This window comes from Oryzias latipes, chromosome 2 (genome assembly GCF_002234675.1).
Source record: "Oryzias latipes chromosome 2, ASM223467v1".
In the NCBI taxonomy this organism is placed as follows: domain Eukaryota; kingdom Metazoa; phylum Chordata; class Actinopteri; order Beloniformes; family Adrianichthyidae; genus Oryzias; species Oryzias latipes.
Window position 1 is genome coordinate 17,465,652 of NC_019860.2, and position 23,568 is coordinate 17,489,219.

The 23,568-nt window shown below is 42.4% G+C and overlaps 1 protein-coding gene across 3 annotated transcripts in view; it reads left to right on the forward strand.

The window, feature by feature from the left end:
• nbeal1 (neurobeachin like 1) overlaps positions 1–23,549 on the forward strand; it is a 54,276-nt gene extending 30,727 nt beyond the window's left edge. For 2 of the 3 annotated variants that reach the window (XM_023963363.1, XM_023963369.1), the window contains 35 exons: positions 69–202; positions 1,732–1,891; positions 1,974–2,076; positions 2,148–2,307; positions 2,595–2,753; positions 5,105–5,264; positions 5,488–5,576; positions 6,347–6,955; positions 7,428–7,603; positions 7,682–7,970; positions 8,038–8,346; positions 10,165–10,314; positions 10,412–10,569; positions 10,788–10,912; positions 12,331–12,457; positions 12,534–12,682; positions 12,757–12,890; positions 12,969–13,070; positions 14,411–14,506; positions 14,597–14,721; positions 15,452–15,592; positions 15,693–15,823; positions 15,904–16,013; positions 16,314–16,431; positions 16,520–16,617; positions 16,694–16,810; positions 16,900–16,989; positions 18,882–18,991; positions 19,154–19,326; positions 19,406–19,500; positions 19,585–19,701; positions 20,776–20,937; positions 21,008–21,156; positions 21,235–21,370; positions 21,972–23,549. In XM_023963363.1, coding sequence (XP_023819131.1) covers positions 69–202; positions 1,732–1,891; positions 1,974–2,076; positions 2,148–2,307; positions 2,595–2,753; positions 5,105–5,264; positions 5,488–5,576; positions 6,347–6,955; positions 7,428–7,603; positions 7,682–7,970; positions 8,038–8,346; positions 10,165–10,314; positions 10,412–10,569; positions 10,788–10,912; positions 12,331–12,457; positions 12,534–12,682; positions 12,757–12,890; positions 12,969–13,070; positions 14,411–14,506; positions 14,597–14,721; positions 15,452–15,592; positions 15,693–15,823; positions 15,904–16,013; positions 16,314–16,431; positions 16,520–16,617; positions 16,694–16,810; positions 16,900–16,989; positions 18,882–18,991; positions 19,154–19,326; positions 19,406–19,500; positions 19,585–19,701; positions 20,776–20,937; positions 21,008–21,156; positions 21,235–21,370; positions 21,972–22,067 — 5,357 coding nt within the window. In that variant the 3' untranslated portion in view covers positions 22,068–23,549. Of the gene's footprint in view, positions 1–68; positions 203–1,731; positions 1,892–1,973; positions 2,077–2,147; positions 2,308–2,594; positions 2,754–5,104; positions 5,265–5,487; positions 5,577–6,346; positions 6,956–7,427; positions 7,604–7,681; positions 7,971–8,037; positions 8,347–10,164; positions 10,315–10,411; positions 10,570–10,787; positions 10,913–12,330; positions 12,458–12,533; positions 12,683–12,756; positions 12,891–12,968; positions 13,071–14,410; positions 14,507–14,596; positions 14,722–15,451; positions 15,593–15,692; positions 15,824–15,903; positions 16,014–16,313; positions 16,432–16,519; positions 16,618–16,693; positions 16,811–16,899; positions 16,990–18,881; positions 18,992–19,153; positions 19,327–19,405; positions 19,501–19,584; positions 19,702–20,775; positions 20,938–21,007; positions 21,157–21,234 lie in introns of all 3 variants that reach the window. The other variant, XM_023963358.1, reaches the window with a different exon arrangement.
• Positions 23,550–23,568: the final 19 nt, after the last annotated feature.

The window sequence follows — 23,568 nt, forward strand, 5'->3', positions numbered from 1 at the left end:
ACTTTTTTGAAAACCTCTACACTTTTAAGGTCATGTACAGCATTTACAAAGACCTTTCTCTTCCTCAGAGGCTCGTCTGGAGAAGAGTCTGGTGGCTACTTTCCTTTTGGTGCTGAAGCACTTCCTGCAGAGACACCCGGTCAACCAGGAGACTCTTCTCCATTCGTACGGTGTTGGAACACTTGGAGCCCTGCTGCAAAAGGTTTTTTCTTTCCCTTTCTCTTTTTATCGAGTCATAAAAACATTTTGTTGATTAGAAAAAAAGACATGTTGTTCATTCCAAGCAATAAAAAGTACTGACGGTGTTTTTCAAACAAAATCATATTAATATTCTTTTTTTTGCAACATCAATCAATAAATTCAATGGATTAGATTAAATGAAAATTAAATGAAATGGATTCGGAAAGAGTATAATTATACTTTAGAGAGCGCTTTTCAGGGAAAATTAATAAAATCTTAAACGATCTCTTTTAAAGTAATATCACACATTGTTTAAACTGTGTTTTATTGTGCAGAAATAAACAGGCATCTCTGGTGTTTCGTTGCAAATTACACTTTATATTTGCCCTTTTTTGCTCAGAAACCAAACAAGTAAAAATCTCCTATCTTTTGGTAAAATTGAAATAAAGTTTTGGCCTTCAAATGAAATTAAACTCCTTTAAATAAAAAAAATAAAAATAAACTATATTTATATTTTTCATTATAATTATTGTTAGTAGTAGTAGTTGTTGTTTTTGTAGTTCTAGTAGTTTATTTGATTCATATAAATAATAAATTAATGTATTTGCTTTCAAATCATTCTATTTTCAATTTGACTCAGTCTTTCTATTTTATTTTTTTATTGAGGAGCCAGAATCTCTACTCAAGTAAAAGTAGCTTTAATTTAAATAAACCATTTCCAATCAAATCAAAATTAGTCCATCGGAAGTGTAAAAAAGTAATTTAGATATTTATTTGGGTAAAGCAGCAAAGGTAAAAACTCCTAAAGGTCTGAGTTTCAGGCTAAAGTTACACTAAAAACAATTTAATAAACTGGATTACTATATTTTTTATAGTATTTCCAAAATTAATGACTTTTTGTGTAAATTGAATTGTAAAGAAAAATAAAAAGGATATGAGCTGATTAAAGCTTATTATTGCTAGTTATTGCTTGAGTATGAGTAATGGATTACTATTCTACTCAAGTGCAAATACATTGTTTTTAAAGTCACTTTTTAAGTAGCAGTCGTTTTTGGTTTGTGATCCATCTAAAAGGATCTCCTTATTTTATTTTGAAAAACCCTCACACGCAGGTATTTACTGAATCCCATCATAAGCTCTGGAATAGCTTTGCCCTCATTTCCTGTTTGCTTTCATCTTTCCACACCACTCGCTTCTCTCTTCCCCTCTTTCTCCTCCATCTTAATTTGTTGCCGGCGTTTGTGGGTTTAGTGCAGGGATTGAAAAACCTCCCAACACTTGAAGCTAAAAGCGCTACTCAGAGACGGAGATAACAGAGCAGAGATGCCACACCCCGTAACTAAAACCTAAATGTGTTTTCTTCTTCCTGCCTGCTGCTTATCTGTTGTTGTAGTCATAGTCACTGGTGTCGTTCTGCTTTTTACAGCATCGGCTCGATAAGGGGCCGCTCGCATATTGGATCCCTCGCTGTTTCCTTGGCGGCTCATTTTCTTATCACAATCCCTTTGCATGTCCAAAAATAACGGCCTGATTCTTTTTTTTCTGCTGCAGCTTCCAGCCGGTCATGTGGACGTGAGCGTGCTGGTTGCCACGCAGCTGCTGATCGAGCAGGTGACCCAGGAGAGGAATCAGGCTCTGCTGCAGCAGCTCCATGTACATCTGCTCTTCAATTTCAACATCTGGAGCAAAGGGGACTTCCCTCTGCGCATAGGTGGGGGGAAAAAGCGCTCACGTGGTGCCTGTGGGAAGAAATGACCCCAACTTAGTCCGCTTTTTGCTTCCTCCTGAACAAGGTCACATCCAGTACATGTCCACTGTCATTAAGGACGACAGGAAGCAGTTCAGGAGGAAGTATGGCGTTCAGTTCCTGTTGGACACCGTGCGCCTCTATTACGGGTAATTTTTTATTTTTTCCTCCTGTTTTTCCCAAACTATCCCCCCACTTCACCGTCTTCTCCGTACTCCAGAAAAAACGCTAATAAAGAGAACGACTTTGGCGAGGACGATGTTCGCGCCATCCGGGCGTCTCTGTGCGGCTTGATCAAGTACTACATCAGCAAGAGCATGTCGCAGGAGGAGATGCACAGCATTCTGGGATACATTGCTGCCATAGGCGATGAAGAGCAAGTGAGTTCGTCATTTCAATAGACTGCTTACACTCGTGTCACAAATCCGTTCTATTAAGAACGTCCAAGAGTTCACAATATTTGTTTTATTTTTGATTTTCAAACCCTTCAGACTTTAATCTCTTTTGTAATATCTTCATAATTTTAGTCAATATGAGTATAACATAGATTTTAATGTGCTTAGAGTTGACATACATCCAACGAAATGCGAAGACGTTTTCTAAATTCTTGCCATAGGATTTCTGGAGACTTGCAGTCCTCTAAGGCCTTCTTTATTTTTTTTTGCAGCTCTGTTGTGTCCTGGAGCTGCTACTCAGCCTGCTGCAGAGCAGTCCGGCCAAAGACCAGCTCTTCCTGCACCTCTTCGAGCCCACGGCCGCAGACTCGTGCTACGCTCTGCTGCTCAATAACAAGCACTCGGATCGACTCAGAGAGCTCGTCTTCAAAGTGAGTCTTTGCAAACTTGCACAGTCTGGTGCTTATAGTTGACTGTAATGCTGTTGTTTTCTTGTGATCAGACTGCAGCTTAATCAGTTAAATATGAGACCTGAGCACTAAAGTTAGATAGATTAGCGACTAGAACTATGTTAATATCATCTTTGTAAACATCAGTTTGACAAATGCAGAAAGAAGATCTACGCTTTCTTGTAAATCAACTACAGTTTGCACTTCATATTCAATGAATTAAATTCAATTTTGTTCATTTATCTTAATGTAAAAATGTTTTTATTGAAAATGTGTCGACACATTAAGTCCAACTTCTTTAACAAATGTTTTTCCACTTTCAATGAAAAACTTTTATTGTTCTTTTAGTTCAGATTCTTAGTGTTTTCAAACAGCAGTGTGACCGCTTTGTTTTACATTGTTTGTGTCAATCTTAACAAAATATTATTTAAACCTGCTAAAATGTTCAAGGAGAATATTAAATTCCAGAAAAGAAGAATCAAATCAAAATATTGATTTGTATATTGCTTAATATTCTAATTTGTTCTAAATTAATCTACTTGGCAAGGCAAGTTTATTTGTTTAGCACAATATACAAAGTAATTCAAGGTGCTTCACAAAACAGAAAAATGCATTAAAATCACAATACATCATAGAAATAATCAACGTAAAATTTACTTTAAAAGAAAAGAAAAAATTTGAAAATTGATTTAAAAATAAAGGAAGGAAAGGAAAGAAAAGTGCAGATAGGACCTTTCAGTCATATACGCGGCTAAACAGAAATGTTTTAAGTCTAGATTTGAACATGAACACAGAAGAGGCCTGTCTTACGCCTTCAGGGAGGCTGTTCCAGATTTTAGCTGCAGAATATTGAAACGCTGATTCCCCTTGTTTAGTTCTGACTCTGGGAATCAACAGGAGGCCGGTCCCTGAGGTCCTCAGAGTACGAGATGGTTCATATGGCACTAACATGTCAGAGATGTACTTTGGTGCTCGGCCATGGAGAGACTTGTAGCAGAGCTGCTTTGTAGTCTGTTCTTTGAGGTACAGGGAGCCAGTGCAGAGACCTGAGCACAGGACTAATGTGATCATACTTCCTGGTTCTGGTCAGGACTCGAGCAGCAGCATTCTGGATGTACTGAAGCTGTTTTACAGCTCGTTTGGAGAGGCCGGTGAGCAGGCCGTTACAGTAGTCTAACCTACTGGAGACAAATGCATGAATAAGTATCTCCAGGTCTGGCTTTGACACTATGTTTTTGATTTTGGCAATGTTTTTCAGATGGTAAAATGCCGCTGATGTTACTGACTTGATATGGCTGTTAAAGTTCAGGTCAGAGTCCATGATTACCCCTAGATTTCTGACTTGATTTGAGGGTTTAAGAGACAGAGAATGAAGGTAGCTGCTGAAACTTTTTCTTTGTTTCTACTTGCCGTTTACTTACATGTTAGTGCCAATGTGTTGGCCAACATGTTTGCCACCATGTTTGCGGCAACTTGCTTACATGTTAGAAACATCATGTCAGCATGTTTGCCACATGTTTGCTACAACTTTCTTAAATGTTTGCGACAACTTGCTTACATGTCAGTGACATGTCAACTTGTTTGCGACAACTTGCGTACATGTTAGTGATAACATGCCAACATATTTGCCACCATGTTAATGACAACTTGCCAACATGTTAATGACAACTTGCTTACATGTTTGCAACAACTGCTTACATGTTAGTGACAACATGCCAACATGTTTGCCACCATGTTAGTGACAACTTGCTTACATGTTAGTGACAACATGCCAACATATTTGCGACAACATGCTCGCAACAACAAACTAACCTGCTTGCGAAAACTTACTTTAATCTTAACGACATCTTGCCAACATGCTAATGGAAATATACAAACATGTCAGTGACAACACGATAACATGTTAGCAACAACTTGCTATCATGTTTGTAACAAAATGCTAGCATGTAAGCAACAACATGCTAACAGGCTATTAACAGCATAGCAGCGGTTAAATATTCTAAAGACCTTTAAACCGTCATGATGGTCAATTGCTGAGCTGAAAGTTTTGAACTAGGATCATCACATTTATCAAATAATTTATCTTAACCAAAACAGTTTTAAAATGTCTATGCAAACAAAAAGGTTTGACACAAAAATGGGCGCCGAAGAAACAAAGTCTTAATTTAGTTTGTCTGTTCCACATCTGTGTTTGGTCAGTGGTTTACCTTAACGTGTACTTATTACCACACATTAACAATAAACTTGTTGCTGAATAACTTTTTCTATTAGTTGGACAATTGGTTGGTTTTTAAAGAGTGACTGATTGTGTATTTCCTTCTCACCTTCACCAGCTTTTTGAGCGCATGCTGCGCTGCGACCGCGTTTACGAGAAGAACAAGCAGCGGCTACGCCTGAGAGAAGCCGGTTACTCCAGCCTGTCGCTGCTCTTCTCCGAGCTTCACATCACGCCAACGTTGGTCCGCTGCCTCCTCAATCAGATCCTCCACACAGGTCAGTGTCTGAAACGACTTTTATTTGTTTTACCCTCCCGTACATTCACTTCTAGAGGTTTTTGTGTTTGGTTGTCTTAGAATAATCTTCATGAAAGCTGACAGGACCAGTCCCCAGTTTGTCATCAGGGAGAAACCAGAGAATGTTATAGTAGCAGGGAATTACTAATCAATACATCTGCAGGAATGTAACCATTTTTTTTTCGGTTGTCTGAACTCTGCAGATCAAGTGGTCAACTATAAGGACCTGATGGCTCTGGTCCAGCTCACTCACCGGGCCGGGCCCAATGTGCGGCTCATAGTCTGCAAACGGGTGAGTGGATTCCGGGTTTGAAACATCCATCAAATTTTAAAGTATGTGTTAAAGAGACTGAAGAACCTTTTGACGAACCAATGGTATGTCATAAGTAAACTTAACCTTTTAATAATAATAATAATAATACATTTATTGTAGAGGGTGCCTTTCTTGGAACTCAAAGTCGCTGAACAGGGATAAAAGCACAAATTTAACAGATGCTGAGTTTAAAGTTTTAATAGACAGATGCACTGCAGGCAGGCAGAGTAGGCTAGTCTGAAAGGATGAGTTTTGAGGCTGGAGATGGAGAGAGGGAGTGAGTCCATCATGGGGAGTTCCAGGGTTGTGGTGCAGAGCGACTGAACGCCCTGCCCCCCATGGTGACAAGGTGGGCAGTGGGGATAACAAGTCGAGGGGAAGACGAAGACCTGATCAACTTTACCCTCAAAGGTTAAGAGAAACTAGAAGCTAAAGGGAAAAAAAACTGGATGTCCACTTTAGCTTCGTACAGGCTGGTCAGGGAAAATACCGTCTGACTAAACCGCTTTGTGGACTCCTGCTTTAGAGTGTACACAACTCACAGGAAATGACTCCAGACCCTTGAGTCAATTAATAGATTTCTAGCTGATTGACTGTTTGCCTTTCATTCAATTTGGTTTCAAGATGCAGTTATTAGACGATTCTTTGGTTTCAAGGTGAAGACTTTGAAGTATTTGAAAGCAACAGAACAATAAGAGTTCATCGTAGAAGCTGCCTCTCCTGCAGTGATGACTCCTCCTGGTCCTCAGGTGTACCAGCTGCTCCAGTCCCAGCAGGAAGCTGCAGTCCAGATCTCTAAGCAGCAGTGCTGGCAGGACACCCTCATGCGTCTGTTTCTACGGGGCGAAGGCTCCCTGCCGCTGCGCAGCTCCGACACCATCAGCGCGTGCAGCTTGGACCTGAACCGGATGAGCGGCGGCAGCGCCAACCGCCTGGAGCTCCCCCTGGAGAGGAGGGGGCGGGCAGGCAGCGCCGGGCGCTTGGACCGGCCCGAGGACGACTGGCTCAGCCTCGGGGACACTCGCTCCGTCGACAGCCTGGAGAGCGGAGACGTCATCTCCCTGTTGGACACGCCGTCCTCCTCCGCCTCCACCACCGAGCCGCAGCTACAAGGCAAGCCGTGGGTGGTGGGCAAGTCCGGGGGCTTGGTCCTGGATCTGTCTCACATCCAAGCGTACGAAGGAGCGGAGAGCGGCAACCAGACCCCTGGGAGCATGCCCAGTACGCCATCGCCACTGGAAACCTCCAAGCCGTTTCCTGGGAGTTCTGGCGATCGAGATCCAGCTTCCTCTCAGGTTGAGGACAACTTCCTGTTTAGTGACAACATCTCCCTGGGGGAGTCCTTCAACAGCGCAGAGGTGAGACTGAGGAGCGTGTACTTTTCTTTCGGTGCACAGCTGTCATTTTGGGTTTGAACGTCACCCCAGAAGGCGTCTGCTTGTGTTTTTATTTTGAGAGGAGAAACTGACACAACATCACAACATCACTGGCCACAAGCAGCCACTATTTATGAATATTTGAAGAGCTTCCAGCACAGCAGATAAAATGTCAACACCACCTCTGGAGACTTTCATCTCTTTGGTTTTTCTGTTTTCTGTAGCTCCCAGACGGTCAAACATCCGTCTCCTCCCTCTAGTCTCGTTTGCAGCATCTGATGGCTTCATGTCTGCTTACATTAATAATATTTCAGGAGACAAGTCTAATGCGATCTTCTGTCATCAGGCAGAACATTGAGATTAGTGTTTCTCATTAGCTTTTGTTGCCAAACAGATTTTTTTTCCCCCTGAAGAATGCAGCGTTGATGGTTTTTGGTGTGCTGTCGCCCCCTAGAGGGCAGAGGAGGAACTGTGCGGCATGTTGCTGGAGATCGTCCTGTGCGTGATGTGGCGAGGCGTGGAGGGCTCCGATGACTCGGCGTGGCTGGAACGCGGCCAGGTCTTCTCGGCCCTCACCAAACTGGGAACTGCCAACGAGCTGCTGCTTCCCGTCGATCGGATCAAGCTCAGGCGAGGCTCCATTTCAGTTTAGACAGTTTTGAAATGGATTCTGGGATGCATTTGATAACACCTTCCTTCTGTGTTTAGTTTGATGGAGCGGATGTTGGAGTCGGCGGTGAGCGACAACCGCGAGACGTCGACGGCCATGTTGCCTCAGCACACGGAAAACGCAGTGCGGTTGCTCCACATCGTGCAGGACTTCCTGCAGACAGAGGGCATGGTCAACCCGGCGCTGTGGACGGAGAAGGTGCTGGAGGAGGCTGTGACCCTCATGGACTGCCTCATGGTGTGGTACTCCGCCGGTACTCAGTGGTTCCAGCTCTCTCAAGTTGGGCTGAGACTTCTGCTGGGCTTCATGGCTCAAGACGACCTCCAGGTAAACCATTTTGCTAAAACTTTTTATGTTATTTTGCGAGCAGTCGTCTAAATCGTCCCGGTTCCAGGTCTGCGCCATAGCCACCGCTAAGCTAAACGGCATCCTGCAGACTAAGGAGGTCTCCAGCCAGGACGAGGCCTGCTACCTGCTGGGGAAGGTGGAGGTCATCCTGCGGCGTTCCATCCAGGAGCAGTCCGAGGAGATCTACTCCTTCCTGGTCCCACTGCTGCGAACGCTCCTCCTCAAAGTCCACCGCCTGCTCTACATGGAGCTGCACCTGCCCCAGCTTCCCGACACCAACGGAAGCCCCTCCTTCTTCGAGGACTTCAAGCTTTACTGCGACTCTCCGGAGTGGCGTGTCTACCTCGACAAATATGTACGTCCTCGAACTCTGTTCTATTCTAGAACTATGTTCACATCGCCCCCGGCAACGCGTGTTCAGGTCCCCGTTTTCAATGAAAAGTCTATTTAAACACATAAGAAAAAGCGAATTTTATGCTTCCGTGTTCAAAACGATCCCATTCATACGTAGCTACACTCATTTCTAAGACGGTTTTTTGGTTCTACGTACAAAAGGCATGGCCATTGGACGCCCGTTGTTGAACTTTTACCAGTCAGGGTCTCTGATGGGGTTGTGACCAAATGGAATCCATTTTGATTTCCGGAAGTGCCAACCGTTTGAATGAATAATTGTAGTTTATGCCCAGCCAAATACGACACCAAGTCTTTCATATATCAGAGCCTGAAGCAACATTCACCAGATTAGCTCCTCTTTGATATTTCACACCAAGCCTCTTCCAACTGTAGGTGGTAGACATGCACCAGTAAACAGTAGGAAATGAAGCCCCTCCCTCCTTGTCCAGTGTGAACACTGTAGGCTAAATGCACAATCAAGAATATGCCTTTAGTGCATTCTTCAATGTTCATTCATGACATTCATGGATGCCCAATCAGCACGTTCCTGAATGCACATTGGATCACATACTCAGTATGTACGTAGCTTTAGGTTGCTCTGACGCTTGCTAACAACTTTTTTACTTTCTTCGGAACACCATGGAATAAACATTTAGCGCGCTTTTCAATATGCATTTAGGATGTTTTTGAATGAATATATAGTGTGTCTTTAATGGACGTTCTTGAACACGCATCTGGCACGTTCTTGAATGTGGATTTTGGAATGCGGGTCTAGTGCGTTCTTGAATACACGTTCCTGAATGCGTGTCTAGCATGTTCTTAAATGCTCATTCTGAAATGCTCGTCTTGCACAATTTTGAATGCGTATTCTGGAATGCAAATTTAGTGCGTTCTTAAATGCGAGTTCTTAATTGCGCGTTCCTAAGTGCACAACTAGTGCGTTCTTGAAAGCGCTTTCTTGTATCGCGCTTTCTGTAATGCAGTTATTGGAATGCGGGTCTAGTACGTTCTTGAATACACGATCCTGAATCCTTGTTCCTGAATGCGTGTCTAGGGCTGCACGATATGAGGAAAACTTGCGATATGAGGGATTAATATTGCGATAACGATATCATTTGCAGCATATAAACAAATAGCGAAACAACCAAAAACATCATTCCCATTTTATTGCAACAGTTTAAGAATTGTACTCCAAATGACCCTCGTTGACATAGGATGGAACATCTAACATAAAAGGGCTCCATCTGATTGGTCAAAAACGTTAAAGGGTCTATCCGATTGGTCAAATGCATAAAGGGATTTATTTGATTTGTTAAATAATTTAAGCTGCCATAACATTATTTTAGCACATTTAAGGTAACCATTTATTGCAATTTTTGCTGTCTTTTGCGATATGCATATTGCACAGCTTGATCTTGCGATAACGATAAATTTGCGGTATATAGTGCAGGCCTAGTGTCTAGCATGTTTTTGAATGCTTGTCTGGAACGCGTTCTTGAATACGTATTCTTGAATGTGCGTCTAGTGCGTTCTTAAATGCCCTTTCCTGAGTTGCACACTTTGGAATGCGGGTTTAGCGTGTTCTTGAATCCTTGAATACACATTCTGGAATGTGCACCTAGCGGCTTTCTTGAAAGTGCATCTAGCGTTTAGTGCCGTTTTTTAAATGTGTATTTAATGCATTGAAGAACATGCTAAATGCACATACTTGAAGGTGCGTCATGTACGTAGCTTTAAATTGCTCCAATGCCTGCTTACATTTTTTTTTCTTTTTCTTCAGATTATTCCATACATGAAGCAGTACGAAATCGAGACTTTCAGCCAGGGTTATGAGAGCATGGCACTCTACTGGAAGGAGTGCTACGAGGCCTTCATGGTCAGCCTACACAAGAGGGAGCGGGAGCGTGGCGAGAGCAAGATCCGCTTCCAGGTGGGTCCGCCTACACAAAACCCCACCCACCCCTCCATGACCCGTCTCCGTCGGTCAGTTACTGACCTCACTCTCTCTTGCTTATGTCCAAACTCAGGAGCAGTTTGTGGAGCCGTTCTCTCGACGAGGCCGTCAGGAGAACCTGCGCTACAACAGCATGCTAAAGCAGCAGCACAGTCAGAACAGCGCCACCCTCAGGCAGTGGAAGGCAGCCCGACGGAGTCTGGTTTGTGAGCGAGGACCTTGGGCTGACCGGTACTGACTTCACCTGCCCTTCTGTCCCTGTGTTTTCTTCTTCTTTTCAAAGATGGAATTTAAACACATTTTACATATCAGAAACAAACAGTTGGTATGATAAATGTAGAGCTGCTGCCTAAAGTTTAGTGGTGTGGCAACAAAAAAAACCAGAAAGAAATGAACGTTTTAGCTGGTGTTTAAACCCTTTAATCCAGATTTCCAACTCTTTTCATCAGGCTGCAGGATAAAATGCACTGGAGAGTGTCCAGCGCAGAGAACTTCTCCCGCATGAGGCTGAAGCTGGTCCGGAACTACAACTTCGATCCTCATACAGAGGCCAGCGCCCTGAGGGACAACCTGGGTGAGTTTTGGGACGGAAACATTAAGATCTCACTAGGAAAATTCTGTTTTTGATATATTCTTGTGGCATTTTTCTGATGATGGAGGACATATAGCATTTCTGAGTGTTTTCTTTATTTTTTTCTTTATTCAAATCATTGTGACTCCGGAGCAGACGAAACAATGCCGTCTGAAAAAAATCCTGCTTGTGGCGTAGAAAATACGCCGCGTGGGCTACAAGCTCCCTGCTCCGCTCCATTCTGATGCATCCAATTGTAAACAAATAGATTTATAATAATATAATAATAATAATATTTTATTTGTACGTATTTTATTTTATGTACTTCTTGGTTTTCTGGCTCAAAACTGTATGGCTTGACAGCTTCAATATTGCTCGCCGTTTTTGTGACACAACTTTAGGGAAATTTCTAAGGAACTATTGCCGCTCTGCAGATACTATGTCCTAGAAATGACACTGTTTTGGGGATTTGGGCTAATAACACCATAATTCTAGTTAAAAGACCACTAGGAACAACTTAAAAGTAGATCAAAAGATAAACGAGTGGGTCTTCAATCAGTTTTAGTCTTCAAAAATGAAGACACGGCCCTCTCTTTGTCATCAGATTCACCTGCAAAGGCCTCTTGCTCATGCAGATCAGTTCCTCTTCATGCCTTTCACTGAAGAGGACTCACGCATTTTTAGTTTAACAAATGTGAAATGTTTTCAGGTTTCTGTACGTAGATTTCAAATTTTGCTACAACAACGGAGGCCTGATTCTGTCATGTTTAATAAATGCCTTCAACACATAAAAACACAAGAAAAATGTCTAAATAAGTAAAAGAGAGTTGAATTAAAAAAAAATAATAAATCTACATTGCAAGATCTTTTTTATAAATTGAAAGTCAACTTTCATCATTTGTTTGCACAATTGACCGAAAAATGATACAGAAAAGAAATCGATGATTCAAACAATCAAAGTTTTAGAACAAATAGGTTTAAAGTGAAAAAAGTGTATACGGAAAAATGCAAACTACAGTTTAGCCCCTGAAACAATTCCCTGTGGAGATGGTGAAAGCATATATTTATTTTTGTGTATAATTATTTTATTTAGATATATATATAAATTAATATTTGATCAACAATGACAGTGTTTTTGAATTTATAAATGTAGTTGAATGTAATGTTATCTAGTTAAAAATGTGTTACATTTGTCCTTTGAGTCATTTCACTTTTCTTGACATTATTGATTTAAAACGCAAATTCATCAAACTATGAACTCATCAATATTAATAAATTAATTTGTCTGCTTCCAAGTTTTTTTTTTCTTCCAAACTTAAGCCTGTGTTTTTATTTTGTTTTTTAAATCAATCAAATTAGATATGAATTAACAAAAATCTCCTCCCACTTTTGCCCTGGGCTTGTCTCCTGATGACATCCAGGTGTCCATCAGCAGCGCGTGAACCCCGAGTCTCTGCTGCTGGAGGCCGTGAAGCAGGTCAAAGTCAGCGACCTGGAAGACGACATCCTGGAGCTTCCGGAAGACGATCCCTCTGTCGCCAACAACCAGTAAGTCCCTCCCACCGCGACGCCTTTGCATCCGACCTCAAAACTTTGCCGCAGCAGAACTTTTACCGCTCTGCAGGGCGGAGGCGGAGGAGGCTGGCCAGAAGGAGAAGCTGGTGTTGTGGGAGGACTGTGAGCTGGTGACGGTGGTGGATGTGGTCCCCGGCCGCCTGGAAATCACAACCCAGCACATCTACTTCTACGACAGCAGTCCGGAGAAGGAGGAAGGTGAGGAGAAAAGGTGGTGGGGATCAGCAAGGAGGCGCCGTCCCGTGAAATGACCGCCTTTTGTTCTGCTGAAGGAGAGGGCCACGACTTCAAATGGCCGCTGTCGCAGATCCGAGAAGTTCACCTCAGGCGTTACAACTTGCGGCGCTCAGCGCTGGAGATCTTCCTCATCGATCAGACCAATTATTTCCTCAATTTTAAAAAAGAGGTAGCAGCCTTTCTGATAAATCAATAACAAAAGGCAAAAAGAAAAACAGAGAATCAATTGACAGTTTTTTCTGATCAGGCGAGGAACAAAGTCTACAGCCGCATGTTGCTGCTGCGCTCGCTCAGCCTGTACGGAACCAGATCGCCACAGGAGCTCCTCAGAGCCTCAGGCCTCACGCAGGTCAGCCAAAAACGACACACAAAAAACAATTCTGCTCAAATATTTATTTATTCTGAACATGTATTTCAACATATGTTTCTGTATTTATTTAAAGACCTACTCTGTTAAAAATTGTGTTTTAACATGTTCTTGTGGCATTTTTCCAATGATTGAGGACATATAAAAGGAAACTTAAATTTTTTTTTCTTTATTCTAGTCACTGTGAATCAGGAGCAGAGGGAAAAAATGCAGTTTAAAATAGATTGCAGTTTTGACGTAGAAAAATACGCCAGGCAGGCCACAGGCTCCCCGCTACGAGCTCTCTGCAATGGGAAGGGGGGTCGGGTTTGCTCCGTGCCAACGGCCCCAGACAATGAACTATTGTCACTCTACAGAAACCATGTCGTAGAAAATGACACAGATTTTTGGATTTTGGCTAAAAATGGCATAATTGTTGATTTAAACAATTATCCATTAACTTCTGTTTTTCATCTTTATCATTTTTTCAGATTTTCTACTTTATTTTAATTTTCATTAAAATTATTCATTTTAAGTTGTTGCTCATTTCTTTTCCCCTATTTATTTTCATTTTTAAAAAGAGTGTTTATCCTTGGATTTTATTATTGTTTTATTTTTGGATGCTGAATCACGTAAAACACTGTTAAGCTGGGATTAGTTTCCTCTTTTACCACTGACACTATATGAGACCTGGACTAAGTCCGTGTGACGTCATCTGTAGAAAATGACCTACTTCTGAGTCGATTCAGTGGCCATTTTTTTATGATACGGATGCCGCCATGTTGGAGCCAGACGATGTCCATAAAGTAACGATTGGTTTTCAAGTCTGTCTGAGCCAGCATTTCTATGGCAACGACTCTCAGGAGTGTTTGAAGGCCGCACCCCTTCCACTTGAAAGCAGGCTACATGAAAATGTCAATTAAATGTTTCCGTTGTTGTGCGTCTCCTTTTATTGAGGCTCCTGATTGGTTTGTTACTTGAATAACTTGCAATATAGAAAGAAAAAAAAACCAAGATTATCAAGAACTTGTTAAAACAAAAGGTAGTAGGGCAAAAAAAAAAAGATTATGACAAATAGAATGACTGAGTAAAAGCTGTTTATTGCTCAATGGAAGTCTATTGGAGTTTAACTTCTTGAAGCCAGCAGGTACTTCCTGTTTGGAACGTGAAAGGGGAGGAGTCACTCAGTCCAGTTTTCATATACAGTCAATGGTTTTATGGTAAAAGCCAGTTATATGATAATAATGATATTCCCAAGAAAAAGGATCTATTAAAGTGTATTTGCTGTGATAAATAAGTGATGCATATTTTTAAAATCTTTTTTATTTGTTTGTTTTTCGCAGAAATGGGTAAACCGGGAGATTTCCAACTTTGACTACTTGATGCAGCTCAACACAATTGCCGGCAGGACCTACAACAACCTGGCTCAGTATCCAGTGGTTAGTATCCATTTGCTATTTTAGTAACACGCCTCACATAGTTGTTTTTTTTTGCATCTTTTAAGGCACAAAGTATCATTTTGTCTGCAGTTTCCCTGGATTTTAGCAGACTACACTTCAGATGAACTGGACCTGTCCGATCCGCGGGTTTTCAGAGATCTGTCGAAGCCGGTGGCCGTGCAGAACGAACGCAACGCCAAGGCTGTGAGAGAAAAGTGTGTATTGGATCGAGGCTGCCATCCATCCACTGACCATGAGATCTATCCCGGCACATTCATTCCAGTCATTTTATTTTTTTGGCCGGGTTTTGATGGCAGCAAGCCATATATGACACCACATAACAACCAAAGTGGCTCCCAGAAAATCCATGCTAAAATAACACTAAATAGTAAAAGACAGTTTAAAATCTGACTGTAAATCAACAAATAAAGAATCAAACAGATGAGAAAAAGAAACACTGCAGTGATGTTGCACATTCAAACCAAAATTAGAAATGTGCGTATGAAGTTTTTTTGGAGGAAGAAGGCAGAGGAATACAGGAAACCTGCTGTCTACGGGGATGCCGCACCTGCAAAAGTTGTACAAAATGTAAAACTTTACACAGAAAAAAGTAGGCAAGACTAATGGGTACCTTCAATATAAATACAGGAAGTTAAAATTCACTCAGAAAGACAGGAAGACAACGGAAAGAGTACAAAAGTGGGGTTATATTTTTTCCAGTGCCTGGGAAAATCAGAGTAGCTGCTGTTCTCACTAGTCAAAGACGGTGCTGGCTGTTCTGCTTCACACAGACGAAGTGAATACCAACAGTCAAACATAGGAACCTTCTGGCTGAAGAACGGCTTTACTTTCACTAATACATCTGTAGTGAAATGCAGAACAAATAGTCCCACTCTCGGGTTTTTGTCCAGAGGAACTAAAATAACAACCTCTTTTGGTTATTAGGTATGAAAGCTTCGAAGACCCCACTGGTACCATAGACAGATTCCACTACGGCACTCATTACTCAAACGCTGCAGGAGTGATGCACTACATGATCCGGGTGGAGCCCTTCACCTCCCTGCACATCCAGCTGCAGAGTGGACGGTAAGAGGAGCCCATCAAAGCCAGCCAGCTGTTCTTTTTTTTTTTTTTTTTCTTCTATTCCTCCCAAAGTTCATGGTTTTGAGCGCCTCTCTATTGCCAGGTTTGATTGCGCCGACCGGCAGTTCCATTCCATCCCTGCCACCTGGCAGACCCTCATGGACAACCCCAACGACGTCAAGGAACTCATACCCGAGTTCTTCTACTTCCCAGAGTTCCTGGAGAACCAAAACGGTAAGCCGGGACTTTCCCAATGAAGAACCGACGGGGGTCAAACAAACGCATTTAACCATTTGCTTCTGGTGTCCCCCCAGGCTTTGACTTGGGGCGTCTGCAAATCTCTAAAGAACGAGTGAACGATGTTATCCTACCCAAATGGGCCAAATCCCCAGAAGACTTCATCTACAAGCACCGGAAAGCTCTGGTGAGCCACAGCTCACTTCAGCAACTGGACAAAATATTTAATTCACAAAGAAATGTCTATAAATTTACATCAAAAAAACATTTTTATTTGCTTTTATTTTTATCTTTTCGAAAAATCACTTCATGGATTGGATGAATCGATGCACTTTTATAGTAAAAATCAATTTAGTGTTGATTAAAAATGTGTTTTTCTAAACCCAGCCCTTCAAACAACTATATTATGATCCAAATAAAAGTCAAAGCACTTCACATCTACTTCAGGTTTCCCATAATCCCCCTTGTTCTTTTTCCTGTACAACAGGAGTCGGAGTACGTGTCTGCTCACCTTCACGAGTGGATCGACCTGATCTTCGGTTACAAACAGAGAGGCCCTGCAGCTGTAGAGGCTCTCAACGTCTTCTACTACTGCACATATGAAGGTTAGACCTCCACGCCGGCGTGAGTGCACAAGACAGGCTTCTGCGCAAATTAGGCTTGGCGCACCTGACACATGGACATTGCTTTCAGGAGCGGTGGACTTGGACGCCATCACCGATGAAAAGGAGCGCAAGGCTTTGGAAGGGATGATCAGCAACTTCGGTCAGACTCCCTGCCAGTTACTGAAGGTGAGGAGTCCAGAGGGCGATCTGCCACACAGCACAGTCCAGGTGGAGTCATCGCTCCTTGTGTGTCTTCAACCAGGAGCCCCACCCGGTGCGACTGTCCCTGGAGGAAGTGGAGAAAAGGAAGTCCCAACTGGACACATGTCCTCTCAGCATGTTTGAACACCTCAGCAACCTCAAGTCCTTCTTTGTTGAGGTTTGATTTCTCATCTTGTGGTTTGATTGAATAATTTCTTTGTTTTTTGTTGTTGTCATAAAAGCCCCCGCATGTGTGTGCCGTTACAGGGCATCTGCGATAACGTCCCGCTGGTCAAAGCCGTGGTGCCAAAGAATCAGTCGCATTCCTTCATCAGCCAAGGGAGTCCCGACACCATGGTGAGGCGGGACAACCAGCGAGACTTTCAGGAACTAATATTTTTTCTTGCATGTAAATGCTCAATTAAGGTTATTTTGGAGAAGAAGTGTTAATGAGCTAGTAGCCGGTGGTGGACCTGGAACATTTTATATGGGGAGGCAGGAAGGGGGCAGAAGACTTTGTAATTTATTTATTTTCATATTAAACAGCAGTACTTTTAGCTGAGGTGCTATTACTAATGCTTAAAAAATGTTGAGGCCGTGTCGCACAGTCACTACGTTACGTACATTTTGCGCATTTTCCACGTAGGCAATTTCCATCTTTTATGATACGCGCACAATGTACGTGATTCGTAAGTGTTTCTTGTGTTTGTTGATGTCTCTCGAGGGTTTCGGCTGACGGGTCTTTTAAGTAAATTCAGTTTTGAGATGTTCGAAATTTTTGGTCAGTTGTGAAGTACGCCTATTTTAAGTCGTTTATATGCAATTCTTGCGTAGATCTTACACAACTGTGCGTGATTTTTGCGAGATGCATACGCAAATTTGTGGCTTTCCACGACTGTTCCACAAATGTCTAACAGACTTTTGACGCATGTACCTCCGATGTACACGGCGATGTATACGGCGCACATATTACGTTAAAATGACATAATTGGTGGACAAATTGCGTTAAAGTTGATTTTAGTGTTCTTTGCAGGGTTTATTCGTACTTTATCCGTGATTCTAACATGGTTCATTCTGTGATAAATTTAAGACCACAACTTTTCTAACTTTTTCCAACGTATATTCACGTATGACCAATTTTCATCTGTACAATATGTTTCAAAATGTACATAGTGGCTGTATGACATTGACTTTAGCTCCGCCTCTTCTGGAGGCGTTTGGCATCACTGACTGTAAAACCCCTCACTACACATTTTATACACTTTTCTCAGACACACTTTCAGACTTTTTGTCATCATACTACACTGTTAAACCAAATCGTAATGGAACATTAATCATTGCATCCCTACGGCACACGTTTACACGTGTCAACACGTTTAGAGCTGAATTTAATATGAGTGTTTTATTAAATTACACCAGGCTTAGCATAAGCTTATAACCAAAATAAAAAAATGATTTATCTGAATTTTTTTGTTTTCTGTTGTTGGTTTGTAATATGCAGATCAGATATCCAACCGAAATAAAAATGTGACCCAAAATTTTAGGTTTTTCAACCGAATCTCGGGTAAAGTGAATTGTTCTATCTTTAGTTAAAACCCTCTTAAAATTCAAACCTTCATTGAAAAATACTTCCATTATTATAGAATGAAACCAAAAATCAGATTGAGGTAGAAGATTTATGTAAATTTGATGAACATGGAGAAGAATGATTGTACACAAAAAAGCAGCGAGAGCATGAAGGCATCAATAGATGTGAAAATGTCACAAACCGCTGGTGTTTCTTCATTTTCAGCTGTTATTTGATTTAATTTAGGCTTACATTTATAAGCTTAATTCTTACTTAGCTCCCAGAGCCAAATTGGTCTGTGCTGTTGTTGTAAATAAGCTGCCGCCCTCAGAGCCCTTTGGCTAAAGATGGCTGCCTGCGGTTTTATTTTGACGGACTAAATCTGAGGGTTACTTCCTGTGCTTTTCCCTTTACCCCAAATAAAAATGATAATAATAAATGATACTACCCCTCATGTAAATTCACGTTTACATTTTCTTTTTTTTGTTTTCTTTTTTTTTTTTTTTAGCACATTTTGAAGTACAGTAAATATTAAAAGTTTAGCTGTTGATGTAATGAGGTTCTTAAAAAAAGGACCATCCACTTTGTCCAATTTAGTTTGATTTTGCAAAATTTATTTCAGAAACATGAAGGTTAAAACAACCATCAGGTTATTGTCGATTTTTCTTTTTTATGTTTCCAGGTGACGGTGAGTCAGAACTGCCTGGTTGGGACTCACGGGTGGCTTCCTTACAACAAGAGCATCTCCAACTACTTCACCTTCATTAAAGACCCCGCAGTGTCCAACGCCAAGTGAGAACACAAACCGATCAACGCAGAAGTGTTTGGTTCCCTCCTGTTGTTGTTTCATCTCCTTGCAGCTGGATTTTACTAGACCAAATATTCACAAATGTCGAGCTGTGTTTTGTGAAACGGCGCTCCCTAAGGCAGTTTCTGTTTTCGTCTGACCGTAAGAACCCAGCGTTTCCTGTCGGGACCCTTTGCTCCGGGCGTGGAGGTAGCACCGGGGCTGTTTGTCGTCTCCCACGATGGGAAGTTGCTCTTCAGCGGCGGACACTGGGACAACAGCATTCGGGTGACGTCGCTGGTCAAAGGCAGGACGGTGGCGCAGCACATCCGGCACATGGGTGAGGATCTTTTTTCAGAACCGGATCGGATCGGTCCTCGCTGGGATGTCCCCTAATGATCGCCTGGTGTTGTGTGCAGACATCGTGACCTGCCTGTCAACAGACCACTGCGGCATTCACCTGATCTCAGGCTCTAGAGACACCACCTGCATGGTGTGGCAGGTTCTGCAGCAGGTCAGAGCCCACGCTAGAACATTTGTTGCTCTTCTACCACAAACGGTTTGGTCATAAATTGGCTCTGGTGTCTCATTCTGGCAGGGTGGTGCTCCCGTGGGTCTCCATCCCAAACCCATTCAGGTGCTGTACGGTCACACAGATGAGGTGGTCAGCGTGGGGGTCAGCACAGAGCTGGACATGGCTGTGTCCGGATCCCGGGTAAGAGCTGGCTAAAAGGGGGGAGTTTAGGGGAATGCTGTTCAAAGCACAAGCTGGCTTAACGAGGCGCAAAATGAGCTTTGAGCTCATTCAGATTTGACCTTTCGAATGTTTGTTCGTTGTTTGTTTGTTGTTTTTGTTCTTTGCATCTTTCTTTCTTTTTGTGATTATATGTACCCCTAAAGTTAGGATGTTCTTTTTACATAAAGGTTCTTCATTTTAGACCATCATTGACTGTATATAAGAACTAGACTGAGTGACCCCTCCCCTTCACGTTCCAAACAGGAAGTACCCGCTGGCGCAAAAAAGCCAAAATCCCATAGACTTCTACTGATAAATAAACAGCTATTATTCAGTCATTCTATTTGTCAGAATCTCTTTTTTGCCTTACCACCTTTTGTTTTAACATATTCTTGATAATCTTTGTTTTTTTTTTCATTGTATTCTTTATATATTACAAGTTATTCAAGTTACAAAGTGACCAATCAGGAGCCTCAATAAAAAAGAGACACCCAAAAATGGAAAAATGTAAAGCTCCGGCTTGACAAACCTATTTAAAATCTTAAAAAATCGAATGTTGGTCCATGTAAGCAGTACAGCACAAACACTTATGAATTTCGCCAGCTAAATGCTAGCACTCCCTCCTTCCTTTGCGTCCTGCACTACCCCCTGGTGGCTTACTGTAGGTTTAACTTTCGTATTTTTCCTTTTTGTGGAAGAAATAAACTCTGGATTTCTATCTTTTAGTCTGTTTTTATAGTAAATTTAAAATGTTTTAGCCACGTATTTATTTATTTTTAGCTAAAAAACAGAAAAAGTACGCTGCAGTTTATCCGATTTTTTGCACCATTCCTGTAAAGGTTTTTTTGAACTGAAGATAAGTTTAAAGAGCTTTTTGTCTGTTAAACTAATTTCTCATACAACCAACAACAAGAATAAACTGCATCCACTGCTGCCTTTTATATGAATGTATACTATTATAGCCACATATTTGGTTAAAAACATAAAAAAGGATCCTATTTCCCCTTTTTTTTAGTTCTTTCTTTTTCATGTGAACTGTTGCGTGTGTGGCAGGACGGTACGGTGATCATCCACTCGGTGCGTCGTGGACAGTACATGCGCTGCCTGCGTCCTCCGTGCGACAGCTCCCTACCGCTGTCCATCCTTCACCTGGCCGTGTCCTGGGAGGGCCACCTGCTGGTCCACACCTGCTTGGAGGGCAAAGCCACTCTCAAGGTACGCCTCACGTGTCCCGACATGGACTAACAGATCGGCACCGTGACGCACTCCCTTCTCCTCCCCCCAGGATAAAAACACCCTCCATCTCTACTCGGTGAACGGGAAGCACCTCTGCAGCGAGCCTCTGAAGGAGCAGGTGACGGATATGTGTGTTTCAGGGGAGCATGTGGTCATCGGCAGTGAGCAGGGATACCTGTCCATCCGTGACCTCTACAGGTAACCGCCCAGAACCATTTCTTTACAGAAATGGCCTCATTCCAGCCGCTGACCTCCTTCCCGCCCCCCCCCATGCAGCTTGTCTCTGAGCGCGGAGCCCATGGCCATGCGCGTCCCCGTGCGCTGCGTCTCCGTCACCAAGGAGCAGAGCCACGTACTGGTGGGCCTGGAGGACGGGAAGCTGATCATCGTGGGCGTGGGAAAGCCGGCGGAGGTAAAGAACTCTCTGCGGAACTACATCGCTCAGAGCCTGGAGGCGTCCCCTCTCATGGCTTCCCCCCTGCTGGCCCCCCTCCGAGCCCGCTCACCGACCCGGCTGCTCCACCAGCGGGACCAGCTGGTGTTCAGCCACGCTTCTTGCTCACCGAAGCACTAAACGCCGCAGACACCCGCCTCTTTGATTTATTACCCGCCCCCTTTCAGTCGTTCTGCGTCACTTTGACTAAATCTCTGAGCCACAAAAGATACAGCACTGAACCGATTCCTTGGCAGTTCGGTTACCTGAACCTGCTGTTGATCTAAAGGTCATTGCACTCTTTCAATCAAAAAATTATGCTGTGAAACATGTAAAGCTCCTGTAATCTCAAGCCATATGACCAATCCAGTAATATTCTTGTGCCAAAGTAGTATTTCTGTAGATACTGTACTCAACTTTTGTGTTGTTGTTTTTTTTTATCATTTATTGCCTCAAAAATCAATCAAACCACTCATAAATCATTGCACCTCCCTTTTTTTTTGTTTTTTTTTATGCTGCACCCCCCCCCCTTTCCTTTCCCTCCCTCCACTTTCTTCCTCCTCTCCTTCCTTTTTCCCAGATGCGCTCCTCTCGGAAGCTTTGGGGCGCCAATAAGAGGCTGACCCAGATCTCCTCGGGGGAGACCGTTTACAACACCCAGCAGGACAACAACTGACCACCCCCACACCCCCCCAACTCCCTCTTCTGGGACCCTGAACACCCCCCCTCCCCTTGCACACGTTCTCCTCTCCCTCCTTTTTTTTTTTTTTGATCTGTTCATCACCAAGCAGGTCGCATCTTTTTCGGTTTCTTTCCGGAAGTCTCATCATTTGTGGGTTTCTTTGAGCTTGCGACCGTAAGGCGCGGGCGCCACGGTAACGCAGCATCTCTTCGCATCCCCATGCAGTTTGTTGCCAGGGTTTTGTCTGTTATTACACTTATAAGTGGCCTTTTTCTGTTCTTTGTTTTTATTTTTTAAAATCCCTTCCAGTTTGAAGGTGGGGGGGGGGGGGTGCTGACAGGCCAGCCTGTTATCTCAGTGCTGCCCCCTGGCGGCCTTATGCAGTAATACAACTCCACGACTTGGCGACCAAACTCTCTGCCTTTCTTTATGGTTTCATATTTATTTTTCTTTGCTTTTTTTTAAATATTATTTTAAAGAATGCATGTTCTCCATGAAAAAGCTTAAAGATATGATAACGGTTGAAAAGTTTGTTTTTTGTGAGATTATTTGTGTTTTTAGTAAATTACCAATAGTTGCACACTACACACTCAGACACAGCAAGCTTCACATGCAGATTAAGTCGCAATTGTTTGGAAAAGTTACTTGAATCTTTTTATTTATAAGTAGTTTTTTTTTCATCACTTTGTGGTTTGAAGTCTCCAGGATATTTATGACTATTTTGACTGTTCACAAAGAAGGAAAAAGCCTGAAATACCCAAGGGCTCCAGAGATGTCAGTGTTAACAGCAATACGTCTTTTGTTTTTTGTCTTCCTGCAGCTGAACCCGGACGGTCAGTAGAACCAGACTTCTAACTCTTCCTCTTGAGGTTTTTGACTGATTTTTTAGAGAGTTTTATTTAGGAGACATTAAGGAAGGATTCTACCAGATTATGGGAATGAAGAGATTTCCAGAATACCTTTTATTTAAATGAAACACTAAGATGGTTTGGAGACCAGCATGTGTCTGTCTTTTATGCCTTTTTTTTAATTCATAAAACAAGTACAAAAACAACTTTTTTTTATGTTTTTTTCTTTTTTTTGTTGACTCACTACTGCAACAGACTGAGTGCCTTTATCCCGGAGTGCTGTCAACACAGAGCTAGATTGTTGTTAAACTTCCTGTCCCCAAAAAGGAACCATCTGAAAGCAGCATTCCGCTTGTAAAGGGTCCACATTAGCCGTGGATTCAGAACTTCAGAAAAATCTAGATTATTATAGTTATTTTTTGTTGTTGTCGGATATGTGTGTACAACTGTGATTATTTATGAATTCAGTATATATATTGTACAGCATGATTTTTATTTTGACATGTACTTTTGCACTTTCCAGGTACTACATTGTAACAAATTGTTTTAACTTTTTGCTCCTTATTCTGTACAAATGGCTTTGTATACACACACGTGGAAATGATCATTAAAGTCTTGTCTGAATTTAGTAGAAGACGCTTTTTTTT